Source organism: Pangasianodon hypophthalmus, chromosome 26 (genome assembly GCF_027358585.1).
Source record: "Pangasianodon hypophthalmus isolate fPanHyp1 chromosome 26, fPanHyp1.pri, whole genome shotgun sequence".
In the NCBI taxonomy this organism is placed as follows: Eukaryota; Metazoa; Chordata; class Actinopteri; order Siluriformes; family Pangasiidae; genus Pangasianodon; species Pangasianodon hypophthalmus.
Genome location: NC_069735.1, coordinates 610121 through 632620, shown reverse-complemented (window position 1 = coordinate 632620; position 22500 = coordinate 610121). Strand labels below are relative to the sequence as shown.

The following is a 22500-nucleotide window of genomic DNA, read 5'->3' as shown; positions in this document are numbered from 1 at the left end:
AACAACCACAAACTGCTGTTTGAAAAATTAATCAACACCTCCTGACCAATCAGCATCCAGTAAAGCGAAGAAAATACACACACACACACGATTCTTTAATGTGGAAGTTTAGTGAACTTTACTAACACTCTACAGACCTTTTAAAGCTACAAAACAATTTACTGATTGTATAATACTTTTAATCTTTAATATAATTATCATGTTATGTAGTTTATTAAGACTTAATTAACTATATAATTAATATATAATAATATAATTACTAATATAACTTATATACACTCAACTAATATTAATATAACTATATAATTTATATAAATAATATTCTAATATTGCTAATATATCTACCTCAGAGGTGGACAAATAATACATTTATTAGCGTCAGTGTCAGTTAATAGATTGTAAAGTAAATATAATAACACACAGTGAGCTAGTATGTTAGTTAAGTGCATTAATATCGGCTACATAACCCTTAACATCTGCATAAAGTCCTTTAAAAAGTGAAAACACATATTTCCAGAAGTTTCACTTCTGAAAAGTGATTTAATGTTCTCTTGTTTTGAAGTGGCGGCCATTTTTTTTCCCAACCAAATGCTACAAAGGTGAAGAAAATCTCAGTTAGCGTAAAACTTGCCCTCTCTAAGATGGCGGCGCATATACGAGTAGCCAATCATAGAGGAAATATCATGAATATTAAATAACCAGTGCGGAGACACGATATGTGATTGGCTGGCGGTAGAGCGCGCTGTGAAGAGACATGAAGATTGTAGGTGAATCATTGGACAGTGAACTTAGAGGCATCAACCAATCACAACGCAGGGGGCGGGATTTACAGGGAAACACCCGGAAAAGGTTTCCAGAATGACCCGGATGTGTATACAAAGCCCAAATATTTTGCGCGAAAACCGGAGCCGGGAAGAATTCCTGTATTTTTATTTTATTTTTTTTATAATAAACAGTTGACTAAATTGAGTTATTTTTCCTCCAGCTCAGCATGGATGAATATGATGAAATGTACGGGATTGAGGATGATTTTGAACAACAGTTTGCAGACGAACTGGAGGTGATGGCAGAAATGGAGCGTAAGTGACTTTATTATCAGAGAAAACAAGGAAAGAGGAATAAAAACAGAAATAAAACTGTTATAACGAACAACTAGAGGAAATAAAGAAGGGAACAAACACACAAACCATCAACAATCAGTGAACATCTCTCTGTAAATGCCTCTGTAGTGGAATCGGGCTGAATCCCAAACTGCACTGGGTCAGTCGCGAAGTGCACTACGTAGGGCGCATGAGTCACTACTTTAAACCCTGAGTAGGGCGCCTAAGGAGGGAGTGGAGCATCGTATGGATTCAGCCTTATGTGCTTAGTTTGCTGCACAGAATTTTAATTAAATATAACAGGACTGTTTCGCTACTAGATAATCTTATAGAAAAATACTAGAAATAGTTAACTCCAAAATTATTGGCACTCTTTATTGATGTCATGTGTGTGAACAATACATATAAATTTTTATTTATTTTTTTAAAATTTTACATATAGTTTAAATATTCTTAGTGGTGTCAATACTTTTGGAAAAGGTTTTTACAAATAAACTTTTGCTTTGATTTTTTTTTTAAGAAGAAAAGCTCATTTTTGTCAGTTTATTTATTTGAAAGATGCCGATTATTATTATTAATATATTATTATATATTAATTAATTATATATTATTAATAAAAATATAAATAATGAGGAAAATTTCAATATTATATAAGGAGCATATAAATATATCAAATATATAAATATAAAAGGGATGGGAGATTTGATAAATATATAAATATATATAAATATAGTCTAATATTTCTGAGACATGACACACTGCCAGCAGTTCAGGAGTGAACCTGTGAAAATCAGGTTTTGTCTAAAAAAAAAAAATCATTTAAAACTAAAAAGGAAGAATAAAAAAAAAAATCTGTAAAATTTTTTTAGTATTTTACAGTTGTCAATATTTTGGTGCAGTTTTTAACATCAAATCATCTCCTTAACAATGTAATTGTTCTAAAAAACATTAAAATGTAAGAAAGAAATATCGTAACTCCTGCGATATCTCACAAGCGTGTAATTCATCGCGATGTTGATATCCGGTCATATCGGCCGCCTCTGAGCTGATCATCCTGCTGTATCGGGATAAGTTTTATCTTTGCTGAGTATTTGAGTAAATAATAAACTGCTTTGTTATTCATTTTTGGTGTAAAGGTTATTAATGTAGCGCTGATGCTCTGCTGCGTTCACAGGCGAGTCTCCTCGTAACGTGAAGGTGTCGGAGCTCAGAAGCAAGAAGCAGACGTTTGAGGAAGCTCTCACATCCGCCGACTCGGCTTTACCCGACGCTCCGGAGCGCGAGGAGGACGAGTCGCTGAGTGAGTCGCTGAGTGAGTCGCTGAGTGAGTCGCTGAGTGAGTCGCTGAGTGAGTCGCTGAGTGAGTCGCTGAGTGAGTCGCTGAGTGAGTCGCTGACACGTTCATGCCACGATTACGAGCTCCTGTCTGAAAGGACGGAGAAAGGAATCACCTGCTGTTTATCAGTTTCCCACGTTGTTGATTAGTTTCCTCCTGAAGTGAAGCGTAAAACTCCTGTCCTGATGATGTCAGAATACTGACACTGGAGACTCCTTCCTTCCTTAAACGTTACATAAACGTCTCTTCACCGTCATCGTCCGCTGTGAATGAGCCGTTGCTATGGAAACGTTGACGTATTAGAGCGAGCGCATTAATGTGCTGCTGTGGTATGAGTGATGACGTGGTAGTGAGAATACGTGATACTGGATTTTAGTTATAATAGTTTAAAACTTTTTCTTCACAGCGCCTAAAGCGAAGAAACGGAAACAGGACGTCGTCAAAAAGCTCCATTTCGAAGCGGCACATGAGGAAGATGATGATGAAGATGATGGTAATGATGACATCACTCCTCAGAGGTCAGAGAAGACGAGGTAAAGAAACGCGACTCTGCTACTTTACCGCTTCTGCGAACAAATATTTCAGTTTTATTGATGAAATCATTATACAAAACATTAACAAGGTGATGTAGGTAAACTTGCATAATTATTGGCACCCTTTATGACTGATGTTGCTCAGAACAGCGTTTTCTCTTTTTCTCTCTCTCTCTGTCTGTCTCTCTGTCTCTCTCTGTACAGGTCGGGGTTTTCTCTCTCTCTCTCCCCCGACAGATCCGTAGCCGCCGGTCCGCTCAGTGTGTTGGACATCAGCGGTCTGGAAGTGCTGCAGGAATCTCCGAAGAGAGCCGCGGCGCCGCGCCACGCACTGAAACGTCCTCCAGCGAGCGGAGACTTCATCACCGTCACCGACTGCACGGGCAACCGAGTGTATCTGCGCAAGAACCAGGACCAGGACCAGCAGGTGCTGCACACTGACCTGCACACGGAAATACACTGATACATTAATACAGAAATATATTAATACATTTACACATAAAAACTGGGGGAAAAAAAAATCACCCAGAAACCTAAAATGTACATTTAAACATAAAATAGACATAGAAAATAATTTCCTTTCTTTCCTTCTTCTTTATTTTTAAATTTGTGTTTTTATCAATATTTATATAACTATAAATGTAAAAGTAATTCTTCCCTCTTTTTTCTATTTTTTTAAATAATAGATGATTTATTATTATTATTGTTATTATTATTATTTCATACCTGAAAAAGCTGCATAGTCAAACTGAATGAGAAAAATGTTATTTTTTTATTATTGCCTCTGATCATTTTTTAAAAATTCTTATTAAACAGAATCTTTTTTGTTCACTGTATAGAATATAGATAACACACAAACACACAAACTCAAACAGGTAGTTAATGCGTAATCGCGTCTGAACCGAATAAAAGTGTAATAAATTGGATTCTTTGTATTCAGACGCCGGATCCGAGATTTTTCAGAAATTCCCAGAATGCACTGGGGCTGCTGGCTGTTCCTGTCGAGGTTCTCAAAGAGCAAGTGTCAGAAAGAGTAAGCGCGCACACACACACACTCACACACACACACTCACACACTCACACTCACACACTCACACACACACACACACACTCACAATCACACTCACACACATACAGACTCACTCACTCACACTCACACACACACGCACACACACAAACTCACAATCACACTCACACACAGACAGACTCACTCACACACACACACATACACTCACTCACACACAGACACACACACACACACAGACTCACACACACTCACAATCACACACACACACACTCACAATCACACTCACACACACACACACACACAGAGACAATAAATCCTGATGTGTTGTTGTTCTGCAGCGTCATCGTCAGCTGGTGGAGGAATCACAGAGATTAACAGAACTCCTCAACAGGTGTGTGTGTGTGTGTGTGTGCGTGTGTGTGTGTGTGTAATATGTATTTGTATGGATGTGCTCAGTGCTATAGTTAAACGTACGTGTACGTGTGTGTGTGTGTGTGTGTGTGTGTGTGTGTGTGTGTGTGTGTGTGTGTGTGTGTGTGCGCAGTGGTATAGATCCTGAACTTCTTGTGGATGAAGTGCCAGAGGACACTGAAGATGAAAACGCTAACGCGTCTGATGAAAGCTCCGTCTCTCGGCTGTGGGTGGATCGCTTCGCTCCTCAGCATTATATGGAGCTCCTGAGTGATGATGTAACACACACACACACACACACACACACAGACGCGTCTAAAGCTAAACACATTTCATTATTTTTAACTTAGTTTTTCGTTCTTTTCTATTTTTTGTTTCTGTTTTTTTTTCAGTTTTTTTTTCCTCTCGTTCTTTTTTTTTTTTTTTTTTTTTTACAGACTATTTCTTTTTCCTCTGTTTTAAATTTGTTGTTTTTAATTTCTCTTTTTCTCGTTTTCTTTTAGAAACCGTTTCAATAAGATGTTTGTCTGTTTTAATTTTCTTTCTTTCACAAACTGAATTTTATTTTTTTTTTCTAGTTTAATGTCGTTTTTATTGACTCTGATTTTTGTTTTTCTTTTAAAAACTCTTTTACATGATTTCTTTTGTTTTTATTTTTTCTTTTATTATTCTTATTTTTGTTTTTTCTCACATTTCTCATGTTGTTGATAATGATTAATATTATCATTTAATTTAAATAATATATTTTAAAATATAAACGTAATGTTCATGTTCATTTAAGAAATTAAAACAGAACCTTAAAATAAAGATCAGAATGCTTCATAAAAAAATTTTAAAAAATCACACAACAATAATAATAATATTGTGTGTGTGTGTGTGTGTGCGTGCGTGTGTGTGTGTGTGTTCAGTTCACTAATCGCTGTTTGTTGAAATGGCTGAAACTTTGGGACTCGGTGGTTTTTGGGAGAGAGAGAAAGCCGCGCCCGCCCACAGCCGAGTCCAGAGCGAACAGCACCAGCGCTCAGAACCAGAACCAGAACCAGAACCAGAACCAGCGCTTTAAAACAAAAAGCCAGATCACTGAGGAGATCCTGGAGGCGGAGCTGGACCAGTACAAACGACCCAAACTCAAGGTCAGACCCATCACATCACCCGTCTCTCATCCTCTTTTAGGCAACATACAGACATCCAATATTCAAAAATCCACCTCTAACACTCCTCCTTTCTTTCTTTCCTTCTTTCTTTCTTTCCTTCTTTCTTTCTTCAAAAACAGTTTCATTCCTCCAGCAGCATTCTGTAATTCTCTAACAGGTCTTAGGAGAGTCTTTTAACTGCTGCTCTGAGAGAATCCAGACTGTGTCATTTTCATCTGTGTGTGTGTGTGTGTACGTGTGTGTGTGTACGTGTGTGTGTGTGTGTGTGTGTGTGTGTGTTTAGGTTGCGCTCCTGTCTGGACCTCCTGGATTAGGAAAGACGACATTAGCGCACATCATTGCTAAACATGCGGGATATAATGTGGTCGAGATCAATGCCAGGTACTGAACACACACACACACACACACACACACACACACACACACACACTGGTCTGTTAGTGTGTAAATGTCTCGATCGTGTGTGTGTGTGTGTGTGTGTGTGTGTGTGTGTGTGTGTGTTGCTGCAGTGATGATCGCAGTGCAGAGCTGTTTCAGAAGCGTATCGACACGGCCACACAGATGAAGTCGGTCCTGGGAGCCAACGAGAAACCAAACTGCCTCATCATCGACGAAATAGATGGAGCTCCAGCAGTAAGATCTCCTTCTCCTCCTTCTCCTTCTTCTTCTCCTTCAACTCCCCCTCTGACTCCTTCATCTATGTACACCTTTGATGTTCTTCTACTTCTCCTAGTCCTCCTTCTCCTTCTCCTTCTTCTCCTTGTTCTTGTTGGTGGTTTTGTTTTTTTTTTCCTTGCTGTTTGTCTTCTTCTTCTTCTTCTTGTTAACTCTCCAGTTCTTGATGGTTTTGTTTCAGGCTGCCATCAGCGTGCTGTTAGCGACCGTGAACAGGAAGGATAGTCGAGAAGGAGAAGACTCCACCTCAAACCCCTTGAAGAAAAAGAAGAAGAAAGAGTCTGTTTTGCTTCGGCCCATCATCTGCATCTGTAATGACCTGTAAGCTCCTCGTCCTGCTCCTCGTCCTGCTCCCTGTACAACGCGTGTGTGTGATTCGAGTGTGTGATTCGAGTGTGTGATTCGAGTGTGTGATTCGAGTGTGTGATTCGAGTGTACCTGAAATCTGATTGGCTGTCTGTCTCCGTAGTTACACTCCAGCTCTGAGGCCGCTGAGGCAGCAAGCGTTTTTGTTGACGTTTCCTCCGACGCAGCAGTCTCGCCTCACACAGAGACTGGCAGAGGTAAACACCAGACAACGCTTCACACCTGAAATATATCAGATATACGATCATCTCAGGAATTTAAATAATCTTACATACGAGGGATTAACTATGAAATGTCATGTCTACTAAATAGTGTGTGTGTGTGTGTGTGTGTGTGTGTGTGTGTTAGATCACACGTCGACAGGGTATGAAGGCAGACACGGGCTCTCTGATGGCCTTGTGTGAGAAGACGGACAACGACATCCGTGCGTGCATCAACACGCTACAGGTGTGTGTGAGTGTGTGTGAGTGAGTGTGTGTGTGTTTAAAAAGGATATGAATGTATAAAATAAAGCACTTTTCTTCTCCTGAATTGTAGACGCACAGTTTTATCTTTATTTAATATTATAATGTTGTGTAATTTAATAAGTAAAGAATAAAATACTTTTGGACGAGCAGTCGTAGGAAAAGAAAATAATTTTGATATTCTGTCGCTCGCTCTAAAGCCGGTACGCTGTTTGTTTGTTTGTTTGTTTCAGTTTTTACACGGCCGCGGTCAGAGACAGTTGGATCAGCGTGTGGTGAATTCAATGAGCATCGGCTTAAAGGACCAGAACAAGGGACTGTTTTCAGTGTGGCAGGAAATATTTCAGCTTCCTCGACTGAAAAGGTACACACACACACACACACTCACACACACACACACTCACACACACTCACACACTCACACACACACTCACACACACTCACACACACTCACACACACTCACACACACTCACACACACTCACACACTCACACACACACACACACACTCACACACACACTCACACACACTCACACACACTCACACACACTCACACACACTCACACACACACATATATACACACACACACACACTCACACACACACACACACACATATACATATATACACACACACACACACTCCGATATCTGAATGCACCGCCTAACATTTATTTCCTTTAATAACTCTAATACAAATCTTTACACATATTATCCAGAATTACATTATTTACATTATTACATTATATAAAATAATTTGTGATTTAAATTTCTGAAACTAAATTTCTAAAGTGAAATTTATTTCATTCACGTCTTGACACGACTGTTAATTCTGATTAACTTTAATTCATTACTGACGCTGCTGTAAGAAAGTTCTCTCTGATTTTTACAATCATTTTTTATTTATTTATTTATTTTTTATTTTTATTTTACAATCATAATTTTTTATTTAAATTATGCATCTTACTTTTTAAGTCCAGAGTGTTTTCTGTTGTAGTTCTGAACATGTCCAGTAGGTGGCAGTGCTGTATTAAGTCGCTAATACCTGTGATAAGGACATAATAGAAATGTAAAATTTCTTAGTAGATGTAGATTATTTGAATTCTATTAAATATTTCTACTGGAATTAAAGTTACAGGATTTCGATGCGTAGCTTTAAAACAGGAAGTTGGCTGTATATATGAGCACTTCCTGTTAAAGTCGCTCTGAATACTAACGACCTGAGAGCAGCGACGATGTACAACGCAGGGTTTCACTTTATCTTATTTTGGAATATTTATAGCACGCTGTTAGGGAATGTGGATCCTGTGGATCCTGTGATCAGGATTAGATTTTGATGTTGGTTTGAAATGTCAGGAAACGGATTGGTGGAGATCCGTTCGGAGGTTTTGAGGAGGCGGGGCTTAAAGACCGCAGCCAGAGACTTCAGCACATCCTTCACCTGGCCTCGTCCAGCGGAGAGCACGAGAAACTCACTCAGGTACCAGCATTACTGCAGGAATACGGCTGGAATGGAACCTCTAACACCACACACACACACACACACACACACACACACACACACACACACACACACACAGAGATATATATATTCTTATATTTGAGCAAAAACACTTTAACCTCTGGAGTTAATTTCATCACAGAAATTAAGGTTTTCAAAAATTACAAGACCTCCATGCGAAATATTCTCTCTCAAAACATAAAAAATACAACTATAACAGCTTTTTCTACATTTTTTTGCATGATTTAATCACGTACCCCTGTACCAAGGGTGCCAATAATTCTGAAACTGAGTGTATATTTGTAATAGTCATCGTTGATGGTAAAATTAATGCTAATATTATTAAGGGCTTGATTACTATAAATACACAAAAAAAATCCAAGAGGAAAAAAAAATCCAATAGAAATGAAATGTTAAATACAGGAATGATTTCCAGACTTTAATGTGTGCGTGTGTGTGCGTGTGTGTGTGCGTGCGTGTGCGTGCGTGTGCGTGCGTGTGCGTGTGTGTGCGTGCGTGTGCGTGCGTGTGCGTGCGTGTGCGTGCGCGCGTCAGGGTTTGTATGATAATTTCCTCAGTATGAAGCTGAAGGATCCGAGTCTGACGGGTGTGTGTTCAGGAATGGACTGGCTCTGTTTCTCTGATCTGGTGAACGAGTGTGTGTTACACGGGCAGAATTACTCGCTCATGCGCTACCTGCCCTTCCTCCCCGCTGCGTTCCATCACCTGTTCGCTGCTAACTCCGTCCCGCGCATCAGTTACCCCAACAGCCACTACGAGGTGAGGGTACTGGGGTACTGTAGTGGAGCTGTAGTGTTTTGGGGGCGGGGCTTAAACACTCCATATTACAATCTAATCGCTATAATCTATATCTGATACGCTTTACAATCACAGCGCTCGCTGTCGTGACGGTTATCAGGGCTGCTGCTATGTACTGATCGGAGTAATTTAACTCCTGAATGTTCTACAGAGTCTTACGAAGACCCAGCACACTAAGAACGCCCTGGTTGCCATGTTGGCCGAGATCCCTCCTTCCATACGGAGCCGTGTCTGCCAGAATAACCTGTGTTTAGATGTTCTGAGTCTTTTACTGGAGCTCATCTGCCCCAAACTACGGCCGGTAAGTACCGCTAGGGCCGGGTCATGTGGCGATATAATATAAAACTGGTGCCAGTAAGTACCGCTAGGGCCGGGTCATGTGGTGATATAATATAAAACTAGAGCCAGTAAGTACCGATAGGGCCGGGTCATGTGGTGATATAATATAAAACTAGAGCCAGTAAGTACCGATAGGGCCGGGTCATGTGGTGATATAATATAAAACTAGAGCCAGTAAGTACCGCTAGGGCCGGGTCATGTGGCGATATAATATAAAACTAGTGCCAGTAAGTACCGCTAGGGCCGGGTCATGTGGAGATATAAAACTAGAGCCAGTAAGTACCGATAGGGCCGGGTCATGTGGCGATATAATATAAAACTAGTGCCAGTAAGTACCGATAGGGCCGGGTCATGTGGTGATATAATATAAAACTAGTGCCAGTAAGTACCGCTAGGGCCGGGTCATGTGGTGATATAATATAAAACTAGAGCCAGTAAGTACCGATAGGGCCGGGTCATGTGGTGATATAATATAAAACTAGTGCCAGTAAGTACCGCTAGGGCCGGGTCATGTGGCGATATAATATAAAACTAGTGCCAGTAAGTACCGCTAGGGCCGGGTCATGTGGCGATATAATATAAAACTAGAGCCAGTAAGTACCGCTAGGGCCGGGTCATGTGGCGATATAAAACTAGAGCCAGTAAGTACCGCTAGGGCCGGGTCATGTGGCGATATAATATAAAACTAGAGCCAGTAAGTACCGCTAGGGCCGGGTCATGTGGCGATATAATATAAAACTAGTGCCAGTAAGTACCGCTAGGGCCGGGTCATGTGGCGATATAATATAAAACTAGTGCCAGTAAGTACCGCTAGGGCCGGGTCATGTGGCGATATAATATAAAACTAGTGCCAGTAAGAACCGCTAGGGCCGGGTCATGTGGTGATATAATATAAAACTAGAGCCAGTAAGTACCGATAGGGCCGGGTCATGTGGTGATATAATATAAAACTAGAGCCAGTAAGTACCGCTAGGGCCGGGTCATGTGGCGATATAAAACTAGAGCCAGTAAGTACCGCTAGGGCCGGGTCATGTGGCGATATAATATTAAACTAGAGCCGGTAAGTACCGATAGGGCCGGGTCATGTGGCGATATAATATAAAACTAGAGCCAGTAAGTACCGCTAGGGCCGGGTCATGTGGCGATATAAAACTAGAGCCAGTAAGTACCGCTAGGGCCGGGTCATGTGGCGATATAATATAAAACTAGAGCCGGTAAGTACCGATAGGGCCGGGTCATGTGGCGATATAATATAAAACTAGAGCCAGTAAGTACCGATAGGGCCGGGTCATGTGGCGATATAAAACTGATAGTGTGAAAACTTTCTGATATTTTTGTAGATATCGTGAACTCTTTTTATTAAAATGCAAAGTGAGCATCGTAGAAATGTGTTTATGAATCACGATGTGATATTTTTTCGTATCATAGACGCGTTATCCTGCTACTGTTGATTATTTTCCTGTAACAGTCTGTTCTGAAGTGTTTTATTCCTCTTACACCACAGTGTGTGTGTGTGTGTGTGTGTGTGTGTGTATGTGTGTGTGTGTGTGTGTGTGTGTGTGTTTCAGGTTAATCCTCAGCTGTACAGTACGAGGGAGAAGCAGCAGCTCTGTGAGCTCATCGATACGATGATTAACTACAACCTGACCTACAGACAGGAACGCACAGCCGAGGGGCAGTACACCTACATCCTGGAACCGTCAGTACACACACACACACACACACACACACACACACACACGAAAGATTCGAGAGATTATCTCTCTTTCTCTGAACACAAACACAGATGTAAAGTGTGTGAGTTGTGCTGGTCTCCATGTGTTTAGGATTTGAAGGCTTTGTGTACTTTCATTTTAGTAACACAAATTAAAAAATAAAACACAAATAGTTATTTGATTTTCGTTTCAAAATCCAGACAGGAAAAAAAAGTCTAAATTAAAAAAAAAAAAAAAAAAAGAAAAATCATTCGATCATTTGGCCAGACGACACACACAGAACAATCCTCTTACCTTCTCTGCTTGTCGTTCTCAAGAAGTTACCTGGTGTGTGTGTGTGTGTGTGTGTGTGTGTGTGTGTGTGTGTGTGTGTGTGTGTAGGAACATAGAGGACGTGGTGCGGTTTCCTGGTCTGCCCCCCCGGAGACAGCTGACCTATCAGGTGAAGCAGCTGATCGCCAGGGAGACGGATCTGGAGAGGATGAGGAGGGTGGAGCGGGCGCAGCAGAGACACAACCCTCAGAAGGTGAGACGATCGTATCCCGTGAGATCGTACGTAATGTTCTGCAGAGGAGATTCAGTGGCAGAGAGAAAAGCAATCACACCGGGGGAAAGCCCTGAAACGCAAAACACAAACGGTTCATTTGTGACAGCGCTACGACAACGTGCTACACTGAAAAGCAAAACCTTCATCGCGCTGTTTGGCTCTTGCGTGAAAAACTCCGCGATTATCTCCGATTATAACCAGATTGAGCAGTGCTTGCATTTCAGTGTGACGCGCCTGCAACCCGGTGATGAAAGCGAAGTGCAGCGTAATGAGGAACTGCGTTCGGAGCAACCGATTTTCACTGAAAAGATAAAACAGCGTAAGATGAATGCAGGGAAGGTTTTGCTTTTCAGCGTAGCACGTTGTCCTCAAGTAACAAATCAGAAAGCAAAACTGTCTGCATTTCCTCTCTGGCATGGAATCTTCTCTGCAGCATTCACAGTTTAGAGCATCCACAATAAATATGAAGAATTTTACAGGAAATTAAATATATATACAATAAGAAATAATCAGATGAGAAACTATTAATTATAAACAATAAGAAAGACACTGACTGTTACGATCTTGAATTTTAGAGGAAAAATATTACCTCGTCCTTCACAGGAGCTACTAAGATACAGAAACAAACTGTTTTTTGTAGAAGGAAAAGGTTTTTATTGTGTTTTTGTGACTTTAATGGAATAAAGAGCTGCTAAAGGCGCTTGTTAAAGGTGCATTAGGCAAGATTGGGTCTCTAATGGTCAAGAAGGTGGAGTTTAAATTATTATTTTTTTCCTCTTTGAGCCCCGCCTATCCTAGCGTCCTATCCTCGGCAGGTGCTGATTTATGGGTCGCATGAGAATTATCTGGCTGCGCTGGGCGCTTACTGCTTTCAGCCATATTTATTCTTTCCGAACAAACCGAGGTGAGGCGGAGTGATGGTGCTGGGGGCGTGTCTATAAAAAGAGTAAACACCACGTAAACACAGACAGGATTTCTCAGCTACATTATAAACTTGTGTCTGAGGTCATGACTTATTATTTAAAAATCATTTATTGCACCTTTAATTTTTCTATAACCCAAGCACGTGTTTCGTTTCTGTTTCTTTAGATGGAGAAGGTTGAGGAAGTGAAGGAGGTAAAGAAACCTCAGGCCAAGAAGCAGGTGAGCAGGAACCATCAGCAGAGGCTGGAGAACATCGTCAAGGAGGCGGTGGTGGAGAGTAAGGTGAGAGATCTGCACCGTACCTACATTTAAAAAAAAAAAAAAAAAGAAATTGTTGAAATTTATTACTGGATTATTCTCATTCTGTACTGATTTACTGACCTGATGTACTGACCTGATGTACTGACCTGACCTACTGACGTGCTGATGTACTGACGTGCTGATGTACTGACGTGCTGATGTACTGACTACACCGCAGGTAAATTGTGTCCACAGTGTGGGTGGAGTTCAACAGACACGAAACACCGGCAGCTTCATTTGCATAGCACATTTATTTACCAATCAAATCACCAGCAGTCAATCGTAATTTGCCTTTTATGCAAATCAGAAACCAGATTTTAGAACGTCTGACAAATGAATGGATGTGATATTACCACTGCATCACTGTAACACACATTCTATAACTGCTGTTTTAGGAAAATAATCAACAACGGGGCGGAGTTCAGAACTTCCCAGAGTGTTTTATTCCTCTTATACCACAGCCATTTGCCAACACAACTGTAAAATTCCTCTGGTTTTAATGCAACTGGTACAAAATGGTTGCGTTATTGGTTTACACACAAAAAAAAGCTTGTTTATTTGTTACAAACACACATGGAGAAGTGACGCACTTGTTTACATTTTTTTTTTTTTTATAGCCTGAAATGGATTTCTTTGGACGAGCCGTTGTTCCTAAAGAGAAACCGGCTGCTAACTCAGAAACAGGTTAGCGTTTTTAAACACAAACACATTTTTTTTTTTAAAAGAACGGATGTCGTACACTTTCCCATTCCTCCGTTTAACTTCCTGTTCTCGTGTTTTTCTAGACGAAGACGGAAAATCGAGCGGCAGCTTGCAGATCGGTAAAGCTGTAGGGAACAGTGACGTCTGGTTCCGGTTTAACGAAGGAGTTTCGAATGCAGTGCGCAGAAATGTCTACATTAGAGAGCTGCTGTGAGGGAAAACTCCGGAAAATATGCTTAATAAAGAAATAAAATAAAGAAATAAAACTGAATAAATCTTTTTTCAACATGTATTATCCATGCTTCTGGGTGTGGTGTTTATTTCTAGATGGTTTTCTTTACAAAAAGATGAATCAGATATAAAGCTTCACTTCTCAACTCGTTACGTGATTTAGTTACGATGATGATGATGTTGACTGAAAAAACAAATTTCTAGAAAATTCCAGCTTTTGCTAAATAACCACACATTTTCCCGACTCCATCCACGGATTGCTCTTCAGCAACTCGGGATTCAGAAACGGATCCTCGGGCATTTTCCCTTCAATCCATTTCACCAGCCTGGAAAAGAAAAGAGAAGAAAAACATGTCAGAAATCTGATGTTTAGAACAGAACAGAAAGGCAGGAAAATGTTTCACACGTGAATGTGAACGTCACTCACTCGGGGATCGACGTGGACGTTTTCTCTCTCGGAAAATCCAGCTGCTGTTTCAGACTTTCCACCATGTCCTTCAGCTGAGTCTCATCCAACTCATCCATCTATCCACGGCAGGAAATAAGAAGAAAATTAAGCAGCAGAAATTCTCTTTACTTAATAATAATAAAAATGTAATTATAAAAAAAGAATGTTTTAATGCCTAACGTTCAAATTTTTTGAATAATCAAGAGTAAATTGTTTGTTAAATAATCTGAATATTTATCTTGAAAAATACTCAGATTATTTTTTGAATAATTAGAATAATTTTTGCTGTTAAATAAACTGAGTATTTTTTTAAAAAATACTCAGTAATTATTTTTAAATTTTGCATAATCGAGTATTTTTTATGTTGTATAAATATGTAATAATTTTTTAACGTTGAATAAATTAAAATACTCTGAGTAGTTGTTTGTTTAATAGTTTTATTTTTTTAAAAATTGAGTATTGTTAAATCCTCTGAATTGTTTGATGCTAAAAAATTCAGTTATTTCTTTATGTTGAATAATCTAATTATTTGACCAAATGCTAGTAACCTACACACACACACACACACACACACACACACACACACACACACACACACACACCTGAAACCCTTCTCCCCCCCCGAAATCACCACAGTAGACTTACAGCATAAATCTTAAATACAGAAATATAAACGTAAAAATATAATATAAAGTAGAAGAAAGTAGAAACTCCTACCTTGGTGGTTGTGATGTGTCGGAATGATCCGAGCTCTTTACTGAAAGATTGGCGCTGTAGAGTGTGTCGGAGCGATTAGCTCGGTGAGGTCGACGCTGTAAGAGACTCAAACTTGTTTTGTTACTCAAATTATTCGGCTTTGTAGCTTTGTGTGTTTTGATGGCGAAAGGGGCGGAGCTCTGATTTGCCTGTCCATCCCTGATGTAAAAGAGATGTAAAGAGTTCTCTCTGGTTTCCAGTGAAATCTCAGACCTCGTCACAACAAACACTAATAAACTACACAATAAAAGCTCAAACTCCTGTAACGATGATAAACTAACCAGCACAGTAACACTGTCTATACAGCTAGTGTTCATGAGGCGTTCGAACTGTGCTCAGAGTCTAAACTTTCATAAACATTATTATATAAATGTCTCATAAAGCTCTAATAAATATTATAACTCTCATAGCTTCTAAACGTGATAACACACGTGTAACTATTCATTATAATACCACGTATAAAGCCACTGTAATGTTTATTAACAATTAGAACATGATAAACTTCACATCACTGAGTGCTTCTTATTCCTCATTATGTGTCATAAAGCTGTATTAACTTTTGTGATGTAATATAGGAACACTCATTACATTAAAAATAACAAAACAGGAGAAAACACACACACACACACACACACACACACACACACACACACACATATAGAAGGATGGAATGAAAAATAAATAAGGTTGAAAATAAAGAAGGATTTAAGGAAATCTATAGGGAATGAAGAAAGTAAAGAAATCTGGAAGGAAGGAAGTTTTGAAGGAATCTGAACCGTGACTGAGTCTAACAGCATGATGTAGAAGCTCAGAAACGTGAAACCGGCCCCGATTGTCAGGAAAGTTGATTTTTGTCTTCGCCTGCGTGTAAAGAAAAGCCAAGCCCGCCCCATGCTGGTCACTTTTCTGTATTACACTTATAGAAAATCAGATTTAGCATTTTATGTACTGTGACTGTACTGTACATTTATACTATATAAATACAGTTTTAAATATGACTTTCTTAAAACAATTTATGTTTTTGTACGTATCAGTTATTAATAAGCCAACAAATAACATCTACATAAAGTATGTTTGGTCAAAGAAAGTTTCCATGTTGTTCATTCTACAAAACCACAAAAACGAAATTAAGTGTAATTACAACATCGACGTCATTAACGTGTAGTCGGTTTACTTTTTATTTATATTTAATAGACTCTCTACAGTCGTGGTAAATGTATGTTTGCATGTCCTGCTGCTTCGTCAGACTTTATCACCCGAGTGTCAAAGGAAACGTAAAGGTCAGGAGCAGACGATCCTGAGGCTGGAGTTTAACCTCAGCAGCAAAGCGTGACCTTGAGGGAAAGAGGGCAGGGCTTTAATCGGTGCAGTCAGGGAGAATTTACAGGCGAAAGAGAGGAAAGTGTGTGAGTAAGGTGCGAGAACAGCTTCAGTCACGTCAGGTGTGTGTCATGTGTCCATCAGAGTGTGTAAAGATTTTTTTTTTTTAAACAAAGGATTTGCTTTACTTTAGCTACAGGAAAAAGTCACTACTGTGTCATGTGACTGTCATTGTGTTTAAGATGGTTAAATAAGGGGCCGTGTTAATACTAAATAAATAAATAAATAAACAGGATACACTGTACTTCACTACATAACTGATCACATGATCAACGTGACGAGGCTTTAAACTTCCACATGAACATCACCTTCTCCAGAGTTCAGTTAGCTTATTCTAATCTGCTTTTCTTTTTTTCTTTTTAAACAAATCTGCAAAGCCAGGATTGGGATAATTCCACTCCGAGTTTGGGATTAAGTTTAGGATTTTTCAAGCTCTGATTCTGGAACAGGTCTCTAGTACTAGTCCGCTGGTGTCTCAGAAAATCTGGCCTTGAATTGGATCAAACTCCAACGATTACATGCAGCAAAAAGAAAAACACCCAAAAACAAAACAAAAAAAAAAAAAACATGCCCGTAAAACCAAAAAAAATGCAACTGTTAAAAAAAAAAAAAAAGAAAAAAAAAAAGAAAAAAGAAAAACAGAACAATAAAAAGTGACAGTAAACCAAAAAACACAAAACCAAACACAGTAAAACCAAAAACGAAAACAAAATCATAACAGCGAAATCAAAAACGTTTGTTTTGAGATAATATTGTTGCACCTGTTTTATATTTATTTTGTTTCGCTGTTGTATTTTCGGTTTATTAACCTGTTTTGCACTTACAGGCCACCGTACTCTTTCAACATGAGCCACAATTTCTAAAGCGTTTTAATCTTTCGTTAAAAATATAAATATAATTACATTTTTTTTTTCTTCTACAAAAACAGCTCACAACCTTCAGGTGCAGAAACATCACGCTGTACGTCATGTTCACGTATTTTATTAAACATTATGAAAATACACTCACTGCTTTTATTCTCCATATTTTCTAAAGTGCTTTATTGCGCCTCGTCCTCCGTCGTTACGATCCAACAGCAATAAATGACAATTTTTCATCACAAAGAAAAAATTTCTGTGGCTTTAGAGTCATGAGTTGGAGTCAGGGAGCGTCTTTTGGAACAATAATTCAGCATCAAAAAAATATTTTCTTTGCAATGAACAAAAGTGGAAGAGATTTATTTCAGAAGATCAGTAAGACAAAGAAAAGCAAACAAAAATAAAATAAATCAAGTCTGACTACAACTTTTCACCTTTAGGTCATCAAGTCAAGTAATATTTCATTTGCATTCAATTTTTATCATAATTTTAATAATGTTTTTATTTATAAATGCATTACAATTTTATTTTTTTAGATTTAAAGTTTTGAAGACAAACACAGAAATTCCTCCTGATTTACTTTGTGCTCTTACCGCTGTAAAGTCCTGTTCTGTTACCAGGATGTTAATGAACGCAGGTTTGTCGTCTTCTGCATTTCCTTCCCGCGTTCCTCTTCTTCAGGGCAGGTTTCTCGGAGCGTTCGCTCCTCCTGCATGAATCGGACTTCCATCTGTTTGGAGGAAAAAAGCGTGTTAAATTGCGAACAAATAAAAATGACACCATAAAATAGAAATATTTTTCACATGCTTACTTCTACAAAGGAATAGCGCTGACAGATTTTTGTTAAACTCCACCCTGAAACACACTGAATATGTTTCTACTGAAATATTTGTCATGTATTTAATGATTCTTAATAATTTGAGTGTACAGATGAGGTGTTCAGAGCTAAAGCACTAAAGCGCCGCTGCAGCGCTCTGTTTAGTCAGAGATGAAGCGAGGGATAAACGGGCATTGTGGGTAATGTATGAAACTGTTATCCCATTTTAAAATTCATCATGGCCACCATGGGTGGAGATTTCCTTCATTTTAGTCTCAGTTTTCCCAAATCTCACCGTGTGAGAGACCGTACTGGAGCGCTCCGCTGGCGAGTTCGGACGTTCTGCAGATCTCTGTATGACCAGCAGGTTTGCCATCGTGAGGAAGACCGGGGAAGGGTGAAGCGTGCAGCGGCGTTACGGTCTTTAACGCTCCCGAATCCGGAGCACCGGGAGGAGGAGATGACGTCTGGTGGGAGAGAGATGGAGTGGGAAGAGCCGGATCTCCACACGAACCTTCCATCGCTGCCTGTGGAGAAAAATGCATCCATCACTGAATCCAAGGAATTTCCTACATTTTTTAAATTTAAGTGTACATGACTACACCCGAGCGGTAGTGACTACAGATTTAATAATAATAATTTAAAAAAAAACTAAAGCTAAAACAACATTTCTGAATTTTGAAAAGCTGAAATCCTGATTTCTCATCATTTTGGCTGTTTTCCAGAATCCGGTAGCGACTTCTGACGTGTCCGACATCTACATCAGTTGTTTACATTTTCTTACGGTACACAGCGAAACTTCAGTCTCGCGTAATCTCATCATGACGCTCACCACAGCCAGAGAAAAGGGCGCTCTGCAAAACGATGCGGTCGAGAGGAGGGAAAGTCTCGGGGGAAAGTAGACGTCTCGCTCAGCAACCGAGAGCTTCTGAGGTTTTTCCTTTTCCTCAGCAGGAAGTGGCTGCGGAACAGAACCTCCACACGCAGAAGGAATCTTCTGAGCTGAAAGAGTTAACATTCACTGAAATATTGTAGCGAGATCATCTCAATTCCTCCGTTAATAACGCTAAGCGCGGCGTTTGAAGGAAAGCTGAAGGAGATACGTACACTTCGCTCCTGATTGCGCTCTGTTAGCAGGAACTGTCTGAACGTCTACGTTTTCTTCACACTGTGAAATAGTTGGTAATAATTAGAGGATATAATTAGAGGAAGATGAACACCGAGAGGTTGATTTGCATTTGTGTACAAGTTCGAGAAAAGAAGCAGGAATTTTAATAAATTTGTCAAATCGGCAACAAGGTCATTAATAACGTCATCATCAAACACATTCCTGTGTATTTCTGTCTTTACGCTCACACTACCAGGTGACGAATTTCTTGCGGATGTGCACGAGCCGCTTGTGGGCGTGGCCAGTCTGTTTATTTAGTTCGGTCAAAAAACACTAGTAGCTATCTAAAACTTTTCAACACTTGCTGATCACTTTGTTACTTGCTAGTATAAATGCAGGTAAACACAGAACATCTGGCAAGCTGTAGACCACACTGCGCTTCCTCACTGCTCCAGGGTTCCAGGTTCGATCCTGAGCTCGGGTTATTGTCTGCGTGGAGCTGCACGGTGTGATGTGATGTGATGTGATTAGATGTGATGTGATTTGCGTCCCATCCAGGGTGTATTCCCACCTTCCTCCCGGTATTCCCGGGATAGACTCCAGCGCCACGGCAACCCTGCCCAGGATAAAGCACTTACTGAAGATGAATGATTAACCACCAGATTTATAGTTAGAATTATAATAATATAAATCACAACAGGAAAATGATTTAAAACTGATATAAATGTGCAGAACTGATTACATCCAAGCCCCATTTAAATCAGTTACCTTTTCAGATTTCGGCACGGTCATGGATTTCTTCCTCGCTCTGCACACAAACAGGACAAGGTTTTTTTCCCCCCGTGTCCTTTTGTTTAGCATATAGCTAGCTCGTGTACTTTCTGACTTACACTACGCCCGTGATGTGAGCGTGAACTCTCCGACTCTCAATCAGCAGGATCCTGTGACGCAGGACAGAGAGGGGAAAAAAAAAAATTTACATCTTCACTCTGGTTTTTCTTGTCATCTGCTACTGAAGAAAGAAGTTCAGAATATTTACACAAGTCTGGAAGATGAGTTCTGATTTGGAGGAACAGTTTCAGGAAGCCATGTTAATCTCCATGTGTGATGTTTCCTATTTGACTAGTGATTTATTTTTTAAAAAAACATGACATTTCTACGTGGAAACCTGATGAACATTTTGGGATGGGATGTTTGCTGCCTAGTGGACGTCACAAAGTCATGCATCGAGTATAAACCAGGCTTTAGTGTGGATTATATAAAGCTGAGAGTCATGAACATGATCACACGAGAGACACGATCAGGGCTTTACCTGGACTGCATCCATCCTCTAGGCCACAGTGTCTTCACACTCGCCTCCAAAAAAGACTTCAAATAATCCTCTAGACTCTGATTACTGGGAGCGTCGAGCTCATAGCTGCTCATCTTCAGCCTCACCACCTCGCACAACACCTCCCTGGAGGAAACATAACCATACACATCGGCTTCATAAAACTACACAAGTGCGTTTTCAAACTTTTACCATTAAATCACAATCTCATCTAAAACCTGATCTCCTCGTTCCATCTGAATCTCTTCCGAGGTCCAAAAACTCGTTTTCCACTCAAATCATCGTCCTCTTCATCAGATCCTTCCACAGCTCTCTTTTCTTTCACAGCTTCCAGTCTAAACACACACACACACACACACACACACACACACACACACTTAGACTGGGTGATGAAGGCGTGTTAGTGGCACGGTAAGGCGTTTTAGGCGTGTACTTGGCAGCTCTGGCTTCGGAGTGAGCTTGGCAGTGATCATTGAACCGATGGATCTGCTCGGGCATGACTCGGAACACCGTCTCCTCCAGCCTCCGGATCAGAACCGTCAGCTGATCATCCTGAACAGGAAACAACAAGCAAGTATCTAAAAAAGGGATTCTGTGTAATTCCAAGATCCGCACGGAGATCAAACAAGATCAAATGTCGACATTTTAAAAGAAAACTATTTCCACGTAATTCTTCCTTTAAAAAAAAAAAAAAAAATTACACACACACTTCAGTCATTTTAGATGAATTTTGTTACTTTGATTAGTGTGTAATGCTGACTGAGACAACATTAGAGAACTGAAACCACTTCAAATTCCACAACACAGATTAGAGCTAAACGAGCGAGAGAATGAGAGAGAGAGAGAGAATGAGAGAGAGAGAGAGAGAATGAGAGAGAGAGAGAATGAGAGAGAGCGAGAGATCACATTAGCTTTCAGTTGGTTAACGTTATGGATCAGAGTGAGTTAATCAGCATTTTTTTTTTTTCATTCATTCGCCTTCAGTAAGCACTTTATCATGCTCAGAGTGGTGTTGGATCTGGAGTCTATCCTGAGAGTGAGCAAATGTGTGAATGAACGAGTGCATGAGTGATTGAATGAATGATTGAATGAATTAATAAATCAGTGAACAAGTGAGTAAGCCAACGAGCAAATGTGTGAATGAGTGAAAGAATGAAAGAATAAATGACTGAATGAATTTATTTTGAGCGAGTGAGCAAATAAATGAGCGAGTGAATGGGTGAATAGACGAGTAAATAAATGACAGCACAAGGGAGTGAATGAATGAAAGAGCAAGCCGATGAATAAATGAGCGCGTGAATGACTGAATAAACGAGTTTGTCAGTGCTCTCCAGAACAGAAGGATGGCTAGAATAAGGCGGAGCTTCGTGGCTCTCTTAAGCAGTGAGGAAAGAAAGCAGAAGATTCTGGAACACACCTCATCAGAAAACTCTTTCCACTGAACTGAGACACTAAAGAATCCCACGGACACAGACACTTATTTCAACTTAAGATTTTCCTTAAAAAAAAGAAAAAAAGAAAAAGGCTAAACTAATCCTGAGCTGTTAATATTCGATACAAACAGCCGTGTAAATCGAGTGACTCACTCCAGCAAAATACTGTTTATCTCTGGAGCAAACATCTCCATCTTATTCCCTTCTTCTGAATCACTGATTCCCTTA

At 39.8% G+C, this 22500-nt stretch overlaps 3 protein-coding genes across 6 annotated transcripts in view; 1 reads left to right on the top strand and 2 right to left on the bottom strand.

Moving 5' to 3' along the window:
• Positions 1-843: 843 nt before the first annotated feature.
• On the top strand, positions 844-14126 carry chtf18 (CTF18, chromosome transmission fidelity factor 18 homolog (S. cerevisiae)). 3 transcript variants are annotated; one of them, XM_034299924.2, is made up of 22 exons: positions 844-1079; positions 2275-2400; positions 2843-2969; positions 3174-3396; positions 3910-4002; positions 4335-4387; positions 4541-4685; positions 5316-5540; positions 5845-5942; positions 6071-6194; positions 6418-6557; positions 6706-6799; positions 6951-7049; positions 7300-7430; positions 8422-8545; positions 9122-9346; positions 9537-9686; positions 11293-11423; positions 11821-11965; positions 13076-13192; positions 13828-13894; positions 13996-14126. In XM_034299924.2, exons 1-22 carry the CDS (start codon positions 992-994, stop codon positions 14124-14126), a joined length of 2856 nt encoding a protein of 951 aa, XP_034155815.2. In that variant the 5' UTR covers positions 844-991. The 3 variants fall into 3 exon arrangements, with proteins under 3 accessions (XP_034155815.2, XP_034155813.2, XP_034155812.2); XM_034299922.2 differs by having other exon boundaries at positions 2275-2412; XM_034299921.2 differs by having other exon boundaries at positions 2275-2424.
• A 202-nt stretch (positions 14127-14328) lies between these two features.
• Positions 14329-15527, bottom strand: gng13a (guanine nucleotide binding protein (G protein), gamma 13a). The gene is made up of 3 exons (XM_026929189.3): positions 15309-15527; positions 14571-14668; positions 14329-14469 (listed from the first exon to the last, which is right to left on the bottom strand). The coding sequence occupies exons 2-3, from the start codon at positions 14666-14668 to the stop codon at positions 14364-14366; spliced, it is 204 nt and encodes a 67-aa protein (XP_026784990.1). The 5' UTR covers positions 15309-15527; the 3' UTR covers positions 14329-14363.
• Positions 15528-17692: 2165 nt separating this feature from the next.
• ubn1 (ubinuclein 1) overlaps positions 17693-22500 on the bottom strand; it is a 7767-nt gene continuing 2959 nt past the window's right edge. Inside the window, exons 7-16 of one of the 2 annotated variants that reach the window (XM_026929177.3) lie at positions 21273-21391; positions 21058-21174; positions 20822-20965; positions 20400-20450; positions 20278-20317; positions 20081-20125; positions 19509-19569; positions 19234-19403; positions 18697-18928; positions 17693-18314 (exon numbers count right to left, since the gene is read on the bottom strand). In XM_026929177.3, coding sequence (XP_026784978.3) covers positions 18262-18314; positions 18697-18928; positions 19234-19403; positions 19509-19569; positions 20081-20125; positions 20278-20317; positions 20400-20450; positions 20822-20965; positions 21058-21174; positions 21273-21391 — 1032 coding nt within the window. In that variant the 3' untranslated portion in view covers positions 17693-18261. The remainder of the gene's footprint in view (positions 18315-18696; positions 18929-19233; positions 19404-19508; positions 19570-20080; positions 20126-20277; positions 20318-20399; positions 20451-20821; positions 20966-21057; positions 21175-21272; positions 21392-22500) is intronic. The other variant, XM_026929180.3, reaches the window with a different exon arrangement.